At 45.1% G+C, this 15,724-nt stretch overlaps 7 protein-coding genes across 7 annotated transcripts; 2 read left to right on the top strand and 5 right to left on the bottom strand.

The window, feature by feature from the left end:
• Positions 1-727: 727 nt before the first annotated feature.
• LY89DRAFT_728315 (uncharacterized protein) lies at positions 728-1,695 on the bottom strand (the record flags this gene model as incomplete). Its single annotated transcript, XM_018219255.1, has 4 exons — positions 728-947; positions 1,008-1,353; positions 1,436-1,580; positions 1,684-1,695. 4 exons carry the CDS (start codon positions 1,693-1,695, stop codon positions 728-730), a joined length of 723 nt encoding a protein of 240 aa, XP_018077939.1.
• A 1,324-nt stretch (positions 1,696-3,019) lies between these two features.
• On the bottom strand, positions 3,020-3,317 carry LY89DRAFT_186231 (uncharacterized protein). The gene has a single exon (XM_018205668.1). It carries the CDS (start codon positions 3,276-3,278, stop codon positions 3,096-3,098), a length of 183 nt encoding a protein of 60 aa, XP_018077938.1. The 5' UTR covers positions 3,279-3,317; the 3' UTR covers positions 3,020-3,095.
• Positions 3,318-3,756: 439 nt separating this feature from the next.
• On the top strand, positions 3,757-5,792 carry LY89DRAFT_714003 (uncharacterized protein; the record flags this gene model as incomplete). The annotated part of the gene is made up of 6 exons (XM_018218098.1): positions 3,757-4,026; positions 4,396-4,464; positions 4,644-4,790; positions 4,846-4,913; positions 4,967-5,670; positions 5,710-5,792. The coding sequence occupies 6 exons, from the start codon at positions 3,757-3,759 to the stop codon at positions 5,790-5,792; spliced, it is 1,341 nt and encodes a 446-aa protein (XP_018077937.1).
• A 1,267-nt stretch (positions 5,793-7,059) lies between these two features.
• Positions 7,060-7,685, bottom strand: LY89DRAFT_663989 (uncharacterized protein; the record flags this gene model as incomplete). The annotated part of the gene is made up of 3 exons (XM_018212740.1): positions 7,060-7,436; positions 7,505-7,616; positions 7,671-7,685. The coding sequence occupies 3 exons, from the start codon at positions 7,683-7,685 to the stop codon at positions 7,060-7,062; spliced, it is 504 nt and encodes a 167-aa protein (XP_018077936.1).
• A 1,413-nt stretch (positions 7,686-9,098) lies between these two features.
• Positions 9,099-10,183, bottom strand: LY89DRAFT_728312 (alpha/beta-hydrolase; the record flags this gene model as incomplete). Its single annotated transcript, XM_018219254.1, has 4 exons — positions 9,099-9,348; positions 9,397-9,550; positions 9,600-9,714; positions 9,794-10,183. The coding sequence occupies 4 exons, from the start codon at positions 10,181-10,183 to the stop codon at positions 9,099-9,101; spliced, it is 909 nt and encodes a 302-aa protein (XP_018077935.1).
• Positions 10,184-11,833: 1,650 nt separating this feature from the next.
• On the top strand, positions 11,834-12,741 carry LY89DRAFT_693620 (uncharacterized protein; the record flags this gene model as incomplete). The annotated part of the gene is made up of 3 exons (XM_018216646.1): positions 11,834-11,979; positions 12,045-12,411; positions 12,664-12,741. The coding sequence occupies 3 exons, from the start codon at positions 11,834-11,836 to the stop codon at positions 12,739-12,741; spliced, it is 591 nt and encodes a 196-aa protein (XP_018077934.1).
• A 632-nt stretch (positions 12,742-13,373) lies between these two features.
• On the bottom strand, positions 13,374-15,561 carry LY89DRAFT_680308 (uncharacterized protein). The gene is made up of 4 exons (XM_018214049.1): positions 15,509-15,561; positions 15,226-15,437; positions 15,070-15,119; positions 13,374-14,988 (listed from the first exon to the last, which is right to left on the bottom strand). Exons 2-4 carry the CDS (start codon positions 15,238-15,240, stop codon positions 13,530-13,532), a joined length of 1,524 nt encoding a protein of 507 aa, XP_018077933.1. The 5' UTR covers positions 15,241-15,437; positions 15,509-15,561; the 3' UTR covers positions 13,374-13,529.
• Positions 15,562-15,724: the final 163 nt, after the last annotated feature.

The raw sequence follows: 15,724 nt of genomic DNA, 5'->3' as shown, positions 1-15,724 counted from the left end.
GTCAAACTTACAGTATCAAATGTATTTCCAGTGTCCTGTAACCCCTGATCATATATTACCTAGCTTGCCAGAAATAGAAGCATACTGTGTCAACTTGAAGAGAGTACACAAGCAGACTCAGACTTTGTATCAAGATTCGATTCAAAGTCCGTCAGTGACTCGGTATTTTAAAGTAGTATGAGTTGTCTCTTTTTTAAATTAGGTTAATGTAGAATGATTGAGTGGCGAGAAACTAATATATGATCAGGGGGTACATCGGATATTATTAGCTGATCATGGTGGGCGAACACGAAAACACCATAGTAACTTTATCACGTATGTGTAAGGACAGAGAGTATTGTTAAGTTTCTATGTCTTCATTCTATAGCTGAGCTAGAATCTTAGCTTACAGAAAGTGCAGGATTAGGCAGAATCCGCGTTGGAGTTGCAAGAGCAAGTGGGAGAAAGCGCAAGCAAAATTGGAGATTTTAATTATGAGTGGCAAGTGGGTGAATTGCGAGGCATATGCGCGTTAGGACCAGAAGCTGGATCTCCTCAGGTCGAACCCAGAAGATCCTAACTCAGTCTTTGGCCCTCAATCGTGAAAAGGTCTGGTGTTGATTTGACTGTTGCCATAGCCTATTGATACAACTCGACTTGCTTCGTGCCTGCAGCGATAGACTCGCTATGCTCTTGATCAAAGGACTTGACAAAAGGCTGGAACAGACCGGCATAGGTTGTAAATTGTCTAATGAGCATGTGGAGATATCTTGACCTCAAGTACTCGGGGGCAGTTCCAAACGGTGGAATGAACTCCCCATCGAAGAGTCTCCACAGCTCTTAATACAGCAAGACCGCAGGATATGTGATCGTCTTGTTGTTGACACACAGCTAAATCGACAGTCCATTCTCCGCCGGATTTGACTGGGCTACAAAACTCCTTTACAATACCGCCATGTGAAAGTGAGCTGAAGAGAGATGAGAGATGGAGAACAGGAATCTTGACTTGTCAAAATCTAACATCATACATCACGACATCATCCTCACCAGGTGCTTCAATCACACATATCTCCTTCCCATCTTCATCCACCTCAATGATGCACTCTACTTCCTCCTCATAACAGACCAATTCATCCTCCACATCTGTCTCAACTTCGAATTCATGGTCATCCCAACCATCCCCTGCCTCCCAACCATCCTCGCCGTCCAATTCGAATGCTGCTGGTGCTTCAGTGACACGCTCTTGTTCTCTGACCCAGCGACGATATGTAGCCTCCCCACTCCATGCTTCCGGTCTCCACGACTTGAATACCTGCTTCTGCCACTTCCGAATATACCTCTTCTTCTTGACGTGGTAATGCTGCTTTGGATGCTCTGGGATTTGAATGTCACGTCAGTGACATGTAACCGATGACCAAGAGGCACACTTCATAGGAAGTCTTCAAGGAAGACATACCTTTAGGAGGAGCTGCGATGCTAGCAGCGGAGTTCAACGAACTAGCACGGCCAGCAGCAACATCAGCCTTCAAGGCTTTCAATGCTTTCTTTCGCTCTGATCTTCCTTCACGCAATTCCGCCTTCTTATCCGCAGTCACTTGTCGCTAAACACCAACGATTAGCATCATTCTCGAAAGATACATATTGGCTAGAACAAAGAGGAATGAAGTACATATCAACCGTTCATCTCCCTCAAGAAAGACTTACCTCTGATGCCATCGTGATTAATGATTCTGCGAATTGAATATGGTGACGAACTAAACTTGTGATGACACAAAATATTTGTAAACAATGGACTTCAAGTCGCGAGAATCAGAGCTCGCTTAAGCGTAAATTATTACCCCAAGGTAAAGTTGAATCCATATACAAGCTGTAGTCAACTTCGAAAAAAAGGCGCACCTTCAATATCGCCGACTCTGCATACTTACGAGAAGCCCGACCACAACCAAGGAAAAGGAATGGCATCATACAATGAGAATTAGAAATAACCTCCAAAAAAAATTTTGTTTATGCATAGCATATTGTATTTGTGTTTCAGTTCCATGAAGCATGCGTGGCCGACCAGTCTCAAGGTACAAGTACCGAGCATACGAGCAACGTCTTAAGCGACATGGAACCCACACAGGGACCTATAGATAGTTAACTGTTCTTGCGAAGAGGGGACGGAGTGGTAATTTACCACTTGAGCCAGCTAGACTTGGCGATTTTCGGTGATTATGGTTTTGCTTAAAGTTGTTTATACAGAAGCTAAGCAATAATACTAAGCGAGCCAAACTACGTAGGCATTCTAGATGTGTGCTTCTCAACCACACCGACTTGCACGCTCAAGTGATCTCAGGACGTGTGAACGTCCAGCATCCGTCACAGCCAGCGTGGTCGCAATGCATACATTGACTCGGCTGATCGAACTCTGACATACCACCAGTCTCCCCGTAACATTGGCAGCATTGTAGCCATCTAAGCCATTGTATCATCATAGCTACACGTTGAAAAGTACTGGCTCTTGATCAAGTTGGGAATTGTTGGTTAGATCTCGATGTCTGGTCTCTTTGAAGTTGGGGCTGAGACTGGTGATGGAGAAATTTTGAAGAGGAAGAGGAAGATGTAGTACTTTTTTTGTCTCAGGATGCTGGTGATTGGTTCCATGATATAAGTTTTTGATTCAGGCACCGCTTGTGATTCTCTGTGAGTATGCTCAGAGAGGCAACCCGATCCATTCACTCCATTTGCACTCCGTCTAAACTCGTTCTGGGAAGGGACATCTCCATGATTGAATCATTCAAGTCAACTTGGTACTTTCCTAGGCTCTAAGTGGTAGATTTCAGTTAGTACTTGTAAGACTTCCCGCACATGATCGAGGGAGCAAAAGCTGGAAAGTATGGTCTAGCACAATATGTCTCATACTTGCGGCTCACATGAGGGATACTTTAGTGATGTCTATCAAGCAGATACACTGTCATTGCTTCTACTAGAGTAAATAAGTGGCTTTAAATGCTTTCATTCTTGCTTTCTAACATCAGGCTTGATCCTATAGTGGCAATGAGCAGCCAGGCTCGAAATACAACCAACAACCTCTCGTATAACATCAGCTCCGAGCTGCTACACTCAATGTACACATATCAATCTCGGCATCTGTTGTTGACCCAGGGACACGGCTCCTCTGAATTTTCGTATTGGTGCTTATCCTTTTCTTCCACAAACTTGATCGAGTGGCGTGGGATGCAATGTCTATTCGGTGCTATCCCATTACCCATACGATGACCACAGAACTCGCAGATTGTAGGGTTAACTCCTTGGTACATGCCTCTCGTTTCGTTGAAGCACTGGCAACATTCTACGGCCCTCAGCCATATCATCGCCTTCTCTGACAATGAAGTTTGATCTGTCATTGTTCTTGGATGGTTTGTTCGTCGAGTATTGATATGCTGATATCTGGGATGTAGTTTGCGCGTCGATGTTGGTCATTTCCACTTTTGGAGAAAAAGACTGGTTTTTTATAGACGAATTCTCTCCCTCCAAATTATCAAGTGTTATGATTTGAATCATTTCAATTCTGTGGTGACTCTCAATGATAGCATAGCTCACATCTGAATGGTCATACTGCGTGAATGTCTCGCTGCTTGTCCTCAATGCCTAGAAACGCTCTCGAAGGTATTTCAAGGTTTTCTCAGCAGCTCTACTCCCTATTCCCATCGCCTACATATCACCTCGAGTGTTTGCTTTCAGTACTCACCTTCACCAATAAGCTTCAGACTCCTGTCCGGACATAGACGTATCACAATGTGCAGCAAAGAAAGATACTTTCACGGCCCATGTCGGCATATTCGCCGAAGACTTATCAAACGATGCAACTCACCAGACGCCCGTGGCGACAATTGGATCAAATGCCAAAACGGCTACGATATGGCGGGTTTGAGAGAACTGCATGATTGGTGTCCGGTGTGTATCTATTGGAATACCAAGGAATACCTTCCTGTGGACATGGACCCCGAGACTCAACAGGAAACTTTTGATAAGGAGATTCGGGATCAAGCTATAGGCAAAGAGATTGTACGTCCTTGGGAGAGATGTCATAACTGATTCGCTCCTTCCGAAGAGTCTTGTTGTCAGATCATGAGTTGCTAGTATGGTTTCTAGACGTTTCAGACAAGCACAGTTCATGCCATCACGTCAACTGAGATATTTATACGTTAGTATTAAGCCAAGACATGATAATAAATCAAGCTACTTTGAGACCATTCCTCACAATCTAAAATATCTATGGGCATAAGTACTATTCCTATCTAATTTCCTACTGAGAATGCCAAACAAGGCAGGAAATTTCAATTAGAAAAGAATAAAGAACGTCACTACTCCGGAATAAGATGACTATAAAATATGATTCGTGGTTAAGTATCATGATTTTTACCGTTATTACAGGGTCTTAATGATGCGGTTCGTTTTTGGACGTTCGGGCTATGGTCCGGCCCAAGTGTAGCCAAGATTTTCGTACGAACCAACTAATCCTTCGAGGCTGTGGCAATATTTTTACCAACGACCTCCTCTCGCCAAACAATACCCTCTTCCACAATCACGAATACATCCAAACGATATGAATTTGTTACTGATTATATTTCAATCTCAGTTATCGCTCTATTGCTCCTTGCCATCTTCGTAACGGCTGGTAGACCCCCCGCTTTGAACCGTTGCCCGAATGCTCGGAATGCATTGGGCGCGAAGATGCGCTCGCACCAGGCATTGGGTTTGACTTGACAGATTCGTACGGGGCTGCAGCGATTAGATATCACAATAAGTCGACTCTGAATTTAGGAAAAGTGAGTGTGAAAGACTCCGCTACAATTGTGCAATAAGAGGCTGATGTGTGTGAAGGTCGAGGCAAATCAAGAGTATAAAGAGCTTGTCGAGCGCTTGTCCGACCCTTTTACGAAGATCTCCTGGTGAGTCAGCCATATAAGAGACAGAAATAACCAAAACTGATAACAATTCTCAGCCATAGCACCACTTGGCAAGAAGTCCACTGCTCCTATCTTCACCTAAAAAGACGTCTCAACAAGCTTTGCGGTCGTCCCGCAACCCGCGATGTTGGCATCCTCGCGAACCTCATGTCCCAGCTCCGTACTCTCGCCGATAGCCACCTTGGCGCTGGTACCACCAAAAGTGTCCTCCCTACCATGCCCAGCCTCCCCGGCCTCCAGGAAGAAGACCTCCGTGACGCCCTACAGCACATTGGTCTTCGCACCCTCGTCACACACAAGCACCTCGGATACGTTTGGGAGACCAGTGCCGTGCTTGCAGGCATGGGCTTTGGATTGTGTGAGCATCCCGAAAATTGCGACCAGTGCGAGGTCGAGGAGGCTGATATGCCGTTCCTGCATGTCCTAGCGCTCAGCCTGACTAATAGGTCGTTCAGCGCAGCGTATACGTATACACAATCTGCGTTTCAGAGCTATCATGAAGCGGAGAGTGTGCGGTTCGAGCTTGGCCTGGAGAATGAGGGAGAAGAGGCGTATTGGGACAGGATACGCGACGTTATAGTGGGTTTTGGGCAGATGGCCAAGTGGCCTTTAAACACGCCGCTACTTTTGGGTGAAGGTGCGGGACATTCTGAATTTGTGAAAATTGTGCAGGACGCGTTGTTCAAGTTGAACCTGGAAGTGGACCCAGTGTCAGACTTTGGGAACAGGGAGATCCACTGTATGTTGCGGCTCAGGGTGCTGCTGAATTTGCGAAAAGGGCTCAGGCAAGTCCGCCGGGCTGTAGAGAGCCGACTCGCTGTTTCGAAAATCGAGAGACAGAGAATGGTCAAGAAGTTCTGAGCGATGAGCTATAGTATTATCAAAGACTCTTGACTTAGCAGCAATAGAATGACGATCAAAGTTGCATTATCGGAAGTTCTGGCTTCGACCTAGTGCTAAAATCGACTTTGCTGTGTGGCATAAGAAAACACAGAAGCTTACTGATAAGAATCCTCCAGGCTCTGAATTCCGCTCCACCCATGTTGGAAAAGCAATAATTTCAGTACTTGATCCAGTTGAAACCTAAACTCCCATACCCCGTTCCCTGGCCTCCCCCTCATCAAGCCACAAGCCCGACTTCCTATTCACCAAACGAGGTTGATTGAGCAGCCAACAGCCATGGCAAGGTTCATGTTCGCAATGATCGCATTTATCAGGGAAAGCACCTATAAATACGCCCTTCGTGTTCTTGAAACATTGGCAGCACTTGAATCTTTGCAACGCAGAATTCGTTGATGTCTTTGACGACTGATTACCCATTACTGACTTAGTGATTGCGAAAGGAATTCGAGAATGGAAAGAGGGGGACATTATCTCGTATGGCAACATATATGTAATAGAGTTTACTGCTTCTGTTTGATCCGATTGGAAGAGTCAACTGGGAAAGCCGCGCACAGTTTGACTCAACGATATTATTGTACAATGTGCAGACTTGAGAGTAACAGTGTTCTGAAAGTTAAGCTTTTGTGGGCGCGGATGTATCTAAACCACATTTGCCAAAGGGTGAATGTGGATTATTGTCTGATGACTTCTAAGAAGTGATGCTTCTCTCAAGACGACTTCTGTCGGGAACATTCACAATCCTTAACACCTGGATCTGTTAGAATTTCCTGGCTAGCTGCATTACATTCCAATGTGTTTTTTTGGAGACGATTCCTATTGGTTCTTGCCGAGTAAGTCAAAAAGGGGTGGATCAAGCGAGAGCACTCTCTGTGCATACATCAGCAAGTAGTAGTTCGAAAAGGGGAGTCAAGAACACCTTTGTGCGAACAAAAAACAGAAGTGACTAAAATCTGCAAACTCATTCTGGTGTACGAATAAAGTGCTGCGACTTCTTTCCAGGCCCTATCAAAGCTTTTCTGAGGAGCTTGGAAAGAAAATAATTGCATTTATTTGGCTACAAAGAAAGGTGCTTTGAGCGTTGGATCAATGATTGTAAAGTTAGTCATTGAAGAAAATATCTCACTGCTGTAAGTAAGGAAATCGTAATACAAGGTAATGCTATTTGATTCTTTCTCTTTTATCAGCATAGCCTTGGTGTTTACATCTGGAATGGTGCCTCCATTAATCACTTGTTCTCGTCATCCGACAAAACATACATGTCGCGCTCCTCGTCATCGGTGTCTGCTGCACCCTCTTCATCATCCTCGACCTCCACCTCTACCTCGTACTCTTCCATAACATCATACTCAACCATTTCTTCAAACTCCTCTCTGACTTGATGTTGATGCTCTGTATCATCCCACCCAGCTCCCGCTTTCCAGCCATCGTCTCCGTCCAGCTCGAAATCCCGCAGCTCCTCCTCGAAACCCATGCCTGCCAATGCTCGCTGCATTTTCGCCTCTCCCTCCCAGTGCTCATTTCTCCATCTTTCTCTCATCTCTCGCCTCTTCTTCCTAACAATTCGCGATTTCATGATGCGCTTCTTCCTCTTGTGCTTGATGACTATGGCATTTGTTAACATCATCCTCGATCAATGATTGCTTGAGCATCAGATTCAAGATTTCACTAACTCTTCTTGATGTCGGCCTTCTCCTCCTGCATCTTTCCAACATCCTTGAGCTTTCTTCTCTTGCTTCGAAGCAGTGCAGCTTTCGCTGCAGGAACAGCGCGTTGCATTTGGCGCTGCAGACACATTCTTAGCCTTATCATCATGTGTTGTGTTTGTTAAGCGCTTACTTGAGATTGATCCATAGTGCTTGATTTTGTGGAGGAAGGATGGCTGTGGTTGTGTCTATCGTACTCGTTGAAAAGTGTTGGAGTTGCTTTGTTTACTTGAAGCGGATCCAGCCCCGCTTGGCCTTATTCCCATATAAAAAATTGAAAAGAGGCCAATTATAAACCACATACAATAGCATCCTATCTTCATAATAAAATGAAAGCTCTATTATCAAATAATCTATCCTCAAGACGGTACTATTCGCAATATATCACGAATTCCCCATAAGTTCGAAGTCATCAATAGTTTCTATCTTATTTTCAATCACTTCCAAGTCAAACACGATGACACCTCGAACCAAGAATCAAGGCTTCGGAACTTTCTGTATACATAGACAATTAAACTGTATCTCTAATCTTATGGGCGGCTCAACGCGAGGTAAAAAAGACTGGACGCTGTCATCTGACGGGTTCTGAAGGAATACTCAACTAATCAAACGATAACTATAAATTTTCTGACATAATTCGCAGAATCTGCTCCAACCATAGATTCAGAAAGAAAAAAACTTCCAAAAAAATTTGTATGATTGAATCATTGAATGATTTGTGTATCAGCTCAACATTTCTGCAGGGAACGAACAGCTACAAGGTACAAGTACCGAGCTTATCAGAACGGCGGCTTACGAAATGTCTTGCCCACACAGTAACCTATCGAAGTAAACTGATTATAAATTTGGGGAGAGGACTTACAATTTTCCAACTGAGCTAGCGAAGAATTTTTTGTTGGTGCCAGAATAATGTGTATTCAAATTTATATCGTTGAACAACGGCGCTAGTAAGCGAGATTCTTGCGACCCCTTTTCCCCGGACCGCGATGTTATCACTTTCAGCTATTAACAGCATACGCGAATTGATTTCTTGAAGAATTATGATGGAACCAGCATGATGAATCAGTGAAAATTTTAGGCATTGCTCGAGAATTCGGAGGAGCAAAAAATTCAAGTAAAACATATAGCAAATTTTTAGGATTATTTTATATTTTAAATACATCTGCGCTATTGCTACTATATTAGTCAAAAATTCTATGGGTTAAGATTATGCGATCGAATCAGGGAAATGAGATTATATTGTTCCACAGTCTGTGAGACAATATAAGTGGATTAAATCTCATGTGTAAAGTAAAACATTAGGACAAAGTAGTGTAAGAATGATGCAAAATCCCTAGGCTTTCGTCCATACTAGGCTTAGCACCATCGCGGCCGCGAAGCAGTTACATCAAGAATAAGAGTTTATTATAACTATGCCAAGAGAAACTATCGCTTCGATATCATGACGTCCTGCTGATCTTGTTCGACAACTCGACCAGACTATAGAAGAATACGAAGAATTGCAGGCAATGAGAACACGAGTACGGCTGAGGATGCCTCAACAAAATTGCTGGCTAGATTATCAAGCAAGGAGTGTCTTTTTCAAGAACTCGATTTGACGATTGACAACTTGCTCGAACTGTGGACCATAAGCACCAAAGTGGACGCCTGGAATTATCTGCAGCTCCTTGGGCTCTAGGGCTTTAGCGTACGCTGCCAGAGCCAGATCGGTTGGCATCAGATAGTCGTCCTCCGCAACTGTCATCAGCAAGGGAGTTGGTGATACGTATTTGATATAGGCCTCTGGAATGTATGATTGAAATTCTTGCATTCTTGCACCTTGTCAGCCAAAGCGAGTTCTAGGAGCAGGGCAATCTTACGTCCTGACAGTCACTTCGTTTTTCCAATGTTTGCCTCCCAACTTGGATAACCACTCGTAGGCTTCCACTGTTCCAAGCGCAGCAGTTCCGTTCGGGTCTAGACCAACAACAGGAATTGTGGCGGCTGGTTTCCCTGCTGCTCTGGCCACTCGGTCTTCATGCCAAATGTTAACCATTGAAGGATCACTTCAAGCTCCACTAACCTTCTTCGAAGATTCTATTGAAGACAGGCGCAGAATCCGGTTTGGCCAAGCGACGACCGTTCTCCAAGCCATTCACCACAGGCACCAGAGTCAAGACCGCCTTTACCCTCCTGTCCTATGAATATAACTTTAGTAACACGGCCAAAGAACGTCGAGAGAATGGCCAGTATAAATAAGCAGACTCATAGACATACAACAGCTCCAACCCTAATACAATGTCCACCACTGAGGGCTACACCCCATATCCCAATTTTTTCTTTATTGACATCCTCTCTGCTCTGAGCGTAAGTGATCGCATCTTGGATATCGCTAGCTTGCAAGTAAGGGATTGTCTCATGACGAGGAGCAGATGGGTGATTATCTGAAGCTCCCCAACCGCGATGGTCATACACGAGACAAGAGATTTGGACAGAAGAAGTGAAGTGTTCAGCGAAGCGGTCGAGATCCATTTCTTTGACGGCTGTAAAGCCATGAGATATCACCAAGCATGGCAGTGGGGTAGCTGAGGCTGCTTCAGGCGTGAAAAACCAGCCGCGGAGAGTGACATTATCGCCAGTTTGAAAAGCAATATCTTCTCTTGGCATCTTGATTGTCTCGTGCAATTAGTTGAGAGGTTTCCGTCTTTGCGATGATACTTTCGGCGTTGATTGATCTATCTATCCTAACCAGAGGCTTTGAGCGGATAAAGCTCCTTATAAGTCCCACCATCCGATGGAAAACGTCATAGCGCAAATTGTCAAAACATGGTAATCCAAAAGTGCAAAGACTGTTCTAGGTATCTAGTGAATTATAGATTGCCACGTCAACCGGCCTCCAATATCTTTCGACTTTGCGCCTCAGCATCTACCTTCCTCAGCAGAACCCCAACCATCTTTATAATCCTCTTGCAGCAACATTGAATTAAATCTTCTAAAAAGACATGGAAGAACCGCAGATTCAGGGTATGACAGTTCATGCAGCAGAGAGTATACGCACAATGGTGCCATGGACGCAACCCTTTGCGCGCAGGCCGTCCACTGTTGACTTTTCGAGGCACAGCATGTACAGTAATCCCCACAGAAAAACAAAACTTTGCAACCACTTCATGTTATCGAATAAACTCGGCTCGATCTATCACAGCTTCATAAATATCAAATATGAATTGCATCTGAAACTCATGTCTGCTTTAATCTGCACTGCTATAAGAGTTTCAAAGGACACGATCATGCTGGCGCAAGAAACAATAATGTATCTTGCAAGATCGAGTACAATTCCCCGAGATGGCTGTACAATCTCATGCAATAGCTGGGGATAGTCCTTTGGAGGGAGGGGTAGGGGTCTTCACGTGATTCGAGAACCGGAGGTCGCACCAGATTGATCACTGTATACCGCACAATGGCAGATACCATGAACGTAACGCGCGAGTCTTCCAATGTTGGATATTTGTAAGAGGGCCAATCGTTGCCGTATTGTCTAGCCAATCGCTTCCGTACTCTCCATCCAATCGCTTCCGTGCTCGCTTTCGTTCTTGATGTTTCGTTCCAAATTCATTGCGAATTGCAGGAGCAGCAGCAACGGTGTGGATATTTCCCGACTACAAGTGCTCGGCAGGGGAAAGAAGTACAGTCGGAATGGATACATTAAAGCAGGGGAACGGCGTGAGGTGGGACTTTCTGAGCGATCGAGCAAGTGTTGGCTTACGAAGCAGACTCGGTGGACCACAAGCCCCCAGGAAAGACGCCCCAGTGCTAGTCACCAGAACCATAATTCCTAAAGACTGAGAAATAGTCATCGTTACATTGCTTACGTCCAGCCGGGTTGCCTGAGTGCATAAAGTGGCTTTGCAAAGTCATCCAGCTCCTTCGCGCTTCAGCAACACTTAACCGCTGTGCCTCCATAGCCCAGCACTTTTAATCCGCAAAACTTAAATGTTCTAGACCAATCTGGTTTAGTCTGTGGAGCCGGTAGCCGCGCCAAGCGGGGGTCTTGTTGGTTTGATTTCAATATTGCTCATCGTGTTGAGTTTGCTCAAATATATTTGGTCTGTGCTGTCCTAGTTTTCACCCTAAAAGGTTTTAGCATGGAATTCTGTCTTCTAGACAAAAGATAGTTGTGAAGAGTGCATGAATGTTGTCTTGGTAGTCACACTGAAGCTCTTCTCAAAGTATATAACGGCCGGACATCCTCACTAGCAAAACTTTCAAGCTCGATCGCCTCACTAAAGCAGATAGATTCTGCTCCTATAGTTAGCAACCATGAAACTTAACCTCAAATTGATTGTTCAAGTGCTAGTGTCATTCTATGTCGACCCATCCCTCGGCTTCCAGCATGTAGTCCCACGATGGATCAACCAGCAGCCGACGCAAGTGATCGGAAATGTCACAGTCATTGACACGCCTCTGTAAGTCAAACTATGCCCCGAGATTTGTCACTATCCAAGCCTATCACTAATTTTCTTATCATCAGCGTGCGCGCTGCCCAAGCCTATGCCCGGAAGTACAGCGAGGACTTTCTTTTCAACCACGTTATGCGGACCTGGCTCTTCGGCGCACTCGTAATCAGCCACAACACCACACTACAAAGAACTGTCGACTACGAAGTGCACGCTGTCGGCTCCTTGCTGCATGACCTCGGCTTGGTGCTCAACGCTTCTTTCATCAGCTCTGACCGCCGCTTCGAAGTCGACAGTGCCTTCGCGACAACCGACTTCGTCGAGAACCAAGTGGCACATGGCGATGCTGAATCTGCTTGGGACGCCCACCGTTTGCAGCTGCTTTTCGACTCGGTACTGCTGAGCTCGGAGTCCAAGTTCTCTTTGTACAAGCAGGCGACCGTGAGAGCGTTGGTACAGGGTGTGTCAATTGATTTGACTGGGCAAGCTTATAACCTTACAACTGAGGAGTATGATACCGTCATTGCCGCCTATCCAAAGTTGAATTTCTTGCCCGGACTTAATACGACGTTTGTGGAGCTCGCCACCATGAAACCGAACTCAACCTATGGTTAGTAATTATCCATGTTGTTATCATCTTTGTTACATATCAGATGGATGCTAATGAGACGATTTGTGACAGATTCGTGGCAGGAGCCTTGGGGAGATAGCTTCGTGCCTCACTATTCTGCCGTTGGATATCGGATCTTCGACATCGTGACGGGGATTTAAAGTTGTTTCTCGGGATGGCATTATCTACTATATCTGGAAACTTTTGGTCGTGCTTTGATTTTCGGCTCTGTCCAGTTTCAAACCGTGGAAGGCTGCTATTGACGTCCCACCATACATCAATATCTCACCAAACATTAATGTCTCACCATACAGTTCATTCTCTCCATACAATTCAAACCCATTTATATGCTGTTCTTTTACTTTTTATAACATAAATAATTTGGTATTGACAGCTACTCATTTCAACTACCTAAAGCTATACTTATGAAGTAAGTAGAATCAGGGAGAATAGCTCTCTTGGTCAAGGAAGCAACCGAGCTCTTATGTTCTACCGCGTTTTGTACGGGCACCATAGGAAACCGATTTCTTTTACCACCGAATACCCCAGGTTTCCCGGCTTCTTTCGGTCTCTCTGCACAACCACAAGCTTGGAGTGTCGTGTCACATAGATTAGTAATCGCCCCCTTTTTTAAGCGGGCAAGGTTTAGCGAGCTTTAGCCCCTATGCATGCCAAGAAAGCAGCATGATCTGCGTCGAAGTCCCGCGGCAGCATTTGGAATACCTTCCAGTTAATTAAAAATTCAAAGAATATTTTTCTTAGTTCCTAGCTTTAGGACAAACCAGTAAGTTTACTCGCCTTGCTTACAGGTTAATTGGTGGGAAGGACCGCTTTCTCACATAGCCAATGAAGATTGTCTGAGCTTCAATCAAACTTCCATTTGGCGAGAACTGGGATGATTCTAGGTTTGTTGGGTTGGGAGACTGTTATTTCTAATGTGCAAATCTTTTCAGGGCCATTCAAGATTTGCTCTTCGGGATTGTAAGACGCCATCAACAGAAGATTGCACACATTCCACAGTAATCACACCCTTTTGCAAAGACACTTTCAAACTGTGCATTTGTACCCGACAGTTCTCAGGAATAACTTCCAGCCCACAACAGTAATCTTCCTCGATGCTGGCTATCCACTCTGCAACTTTTGCTGCCTGCAAGCTGTGCCAGATCCCGTTTGTGCAAGGCCACTCACGGAGTATGGCGATAGCTTCCCTGCGCACGGTAAAGTCCCGGCACCGAGTGGCCGTGTAGAATAGAGCCATTATCAATCCCATGCCATATTGTAGTATGGAGCCATCCGATTCTCGAATTTCTTGGTCTTTCCGAAATAGATACCGTGCAAAATGAGTAATCCTCTGGAATTGGGCTATGAAACCATCGAAGACGATTTCTGTATGTGATGTGCTTGTAGCGATCATTGTTTCCAGTTTCCAGGCGCAGATTCGAACCTGGAGAAGCCCAAGGTACTCTCGGCCAACAGTATTCTGGCATTTTTCGAGAAAGAAGGGCTCGAACGCCCTGTTCCACCGATCCATCGAGCCTTGGAGGTGCAGTTGTTGTTGTGCAATTGAGTTTCGAGGACCTGGCTCATCTCCACATCGAGCAGATGCCCTGGAATGCCGAAGAATAGAGACAGCCAAGTAAGTTAATGCTGTGAAAGCTTCATTGAAGGTAGTAAACCGATCTGGAATGTCCAATATGATCTCCTCGACATACAGGTCATCAAAGGGATGTTCCAATATCGGGTTCATAGCGAGAAATGATAATATTTGCATCTCGAGACGGCGCAACGTTAAGCCAACCTCAAGATAAATATCATTTAAGCTATCGGTTGCGTGCTGTCTCTCGTCTTCGCTCAGGTGCTTCAGAATATTGAGCCCGCTATACACCTGCTGTGTCGCTGTCTCCCAGTTGCCGTGGAAGCTCTCAAAGCATGAGAAGAGCAAGCTAGCTATTAGAGCAAGCCTCATCTGAGGCTTTCCACTGGACAGTGCTTTTCGTAAGGAACTGATGGCTTCGCTGTGCTTGACCAAAGCGAATTTAACATGCTCGTCGTCCACATTCACAGTAGAAGTCTCAGACGATATTGCAGATTTGTATAGAGCACTCAAAGCAAGAACTGCTTGCTTGATCGTTGGTTCGTGATGGCATTGTTGTGGTATGACCCGTGTCCAAAAGGGAGCTTCGAAATAACCGCTCAAATCAAAGGCCAGTTTCTCGTGAAATAGTCGAAAATAGCGACCTTCCACCTCATCCATTGGAAAAGGATCTGAGGGGCTAGGGACAAGCTGCAGCGGACGAGGCTGAATAGGGACGAGCCCCCTGCAACGTTTTTGAGGTGGGGTAGGCTCAGGTGCCGCAGCGCGGGGTTGAGGCGACTTGTACTCGCAGAATGCTCCGTATTCTTGACATCTGTAGAAGAAACATAAATGGTTAGCTGATTAAGCACAATTTGGAGTCGGTTACTTCAAACAAGTCACTCCCAGTGCTTACCGATAACATGTAGGCTTGTTCTCATCGCACTTTACTCTCCGAGTCCTGACCTAGGAATTAGCTGCGCTACGTTCTGAACAAAACCTCGAATTCTCCCAGTCATGAGAGCATTGCCTAGTGTATAACAAAGGACTTGGAAACGGTGAGAAGTCTTACTTGCAAGCTGTACATCCTGTTCGGACTTTTGGTCTGCTCACACGGCGTTTCTTTCCGTCACGTGTGGTACCTCCCATCCCAGCGACAAAGGGCACATAAATGTCTTGCAGCCTAACCTTGTTGTAGCTGCATATACCGCTATGTGAACTCTGAAAACCGGCGTGGTTGTGGTTGTTTTAACACCCTCTCGGATGTATTCACCTGAGGCCGAACTGTAGGCCGATTAGAAATCCTCTAACATTTCTTGCCACAATGTGGCATCAACATTCGATGTTTTGCTTACAAAGAAATTTAACAAAACTCAAATTGAATGTTGGTAGACCCAGGCACAATTATTGATACAGTCATTCAATAAATTGCACCGCCGAAAGTACGGTCAAGTGTTGTTTTGTTCATGATTACCTAAACTAAGCTAATCCCCCCTGTGGGCATGTAAGCACGTTGATTGGTCTATGATTCCACACGCAAGAATAGCTGCCTAGTTGATGGAAACAAAATA

Source organism: Mollisia scopiformis, assembly GCF_001500285.1.
Source record: "Mollisia scopiformis unplaced genomic scaffold LY89scaffold_2, whole genome shotgun sequence".
NCBI lineage: Eukaryota > Fungi > Ascomycota > Leotiomycetes > Helotiales > Mollisiaceae > Mollisia > Mollisia scopiformis.
This window is presented reverse-complemented; position numbering and strand designations above follow the sequence as displayed.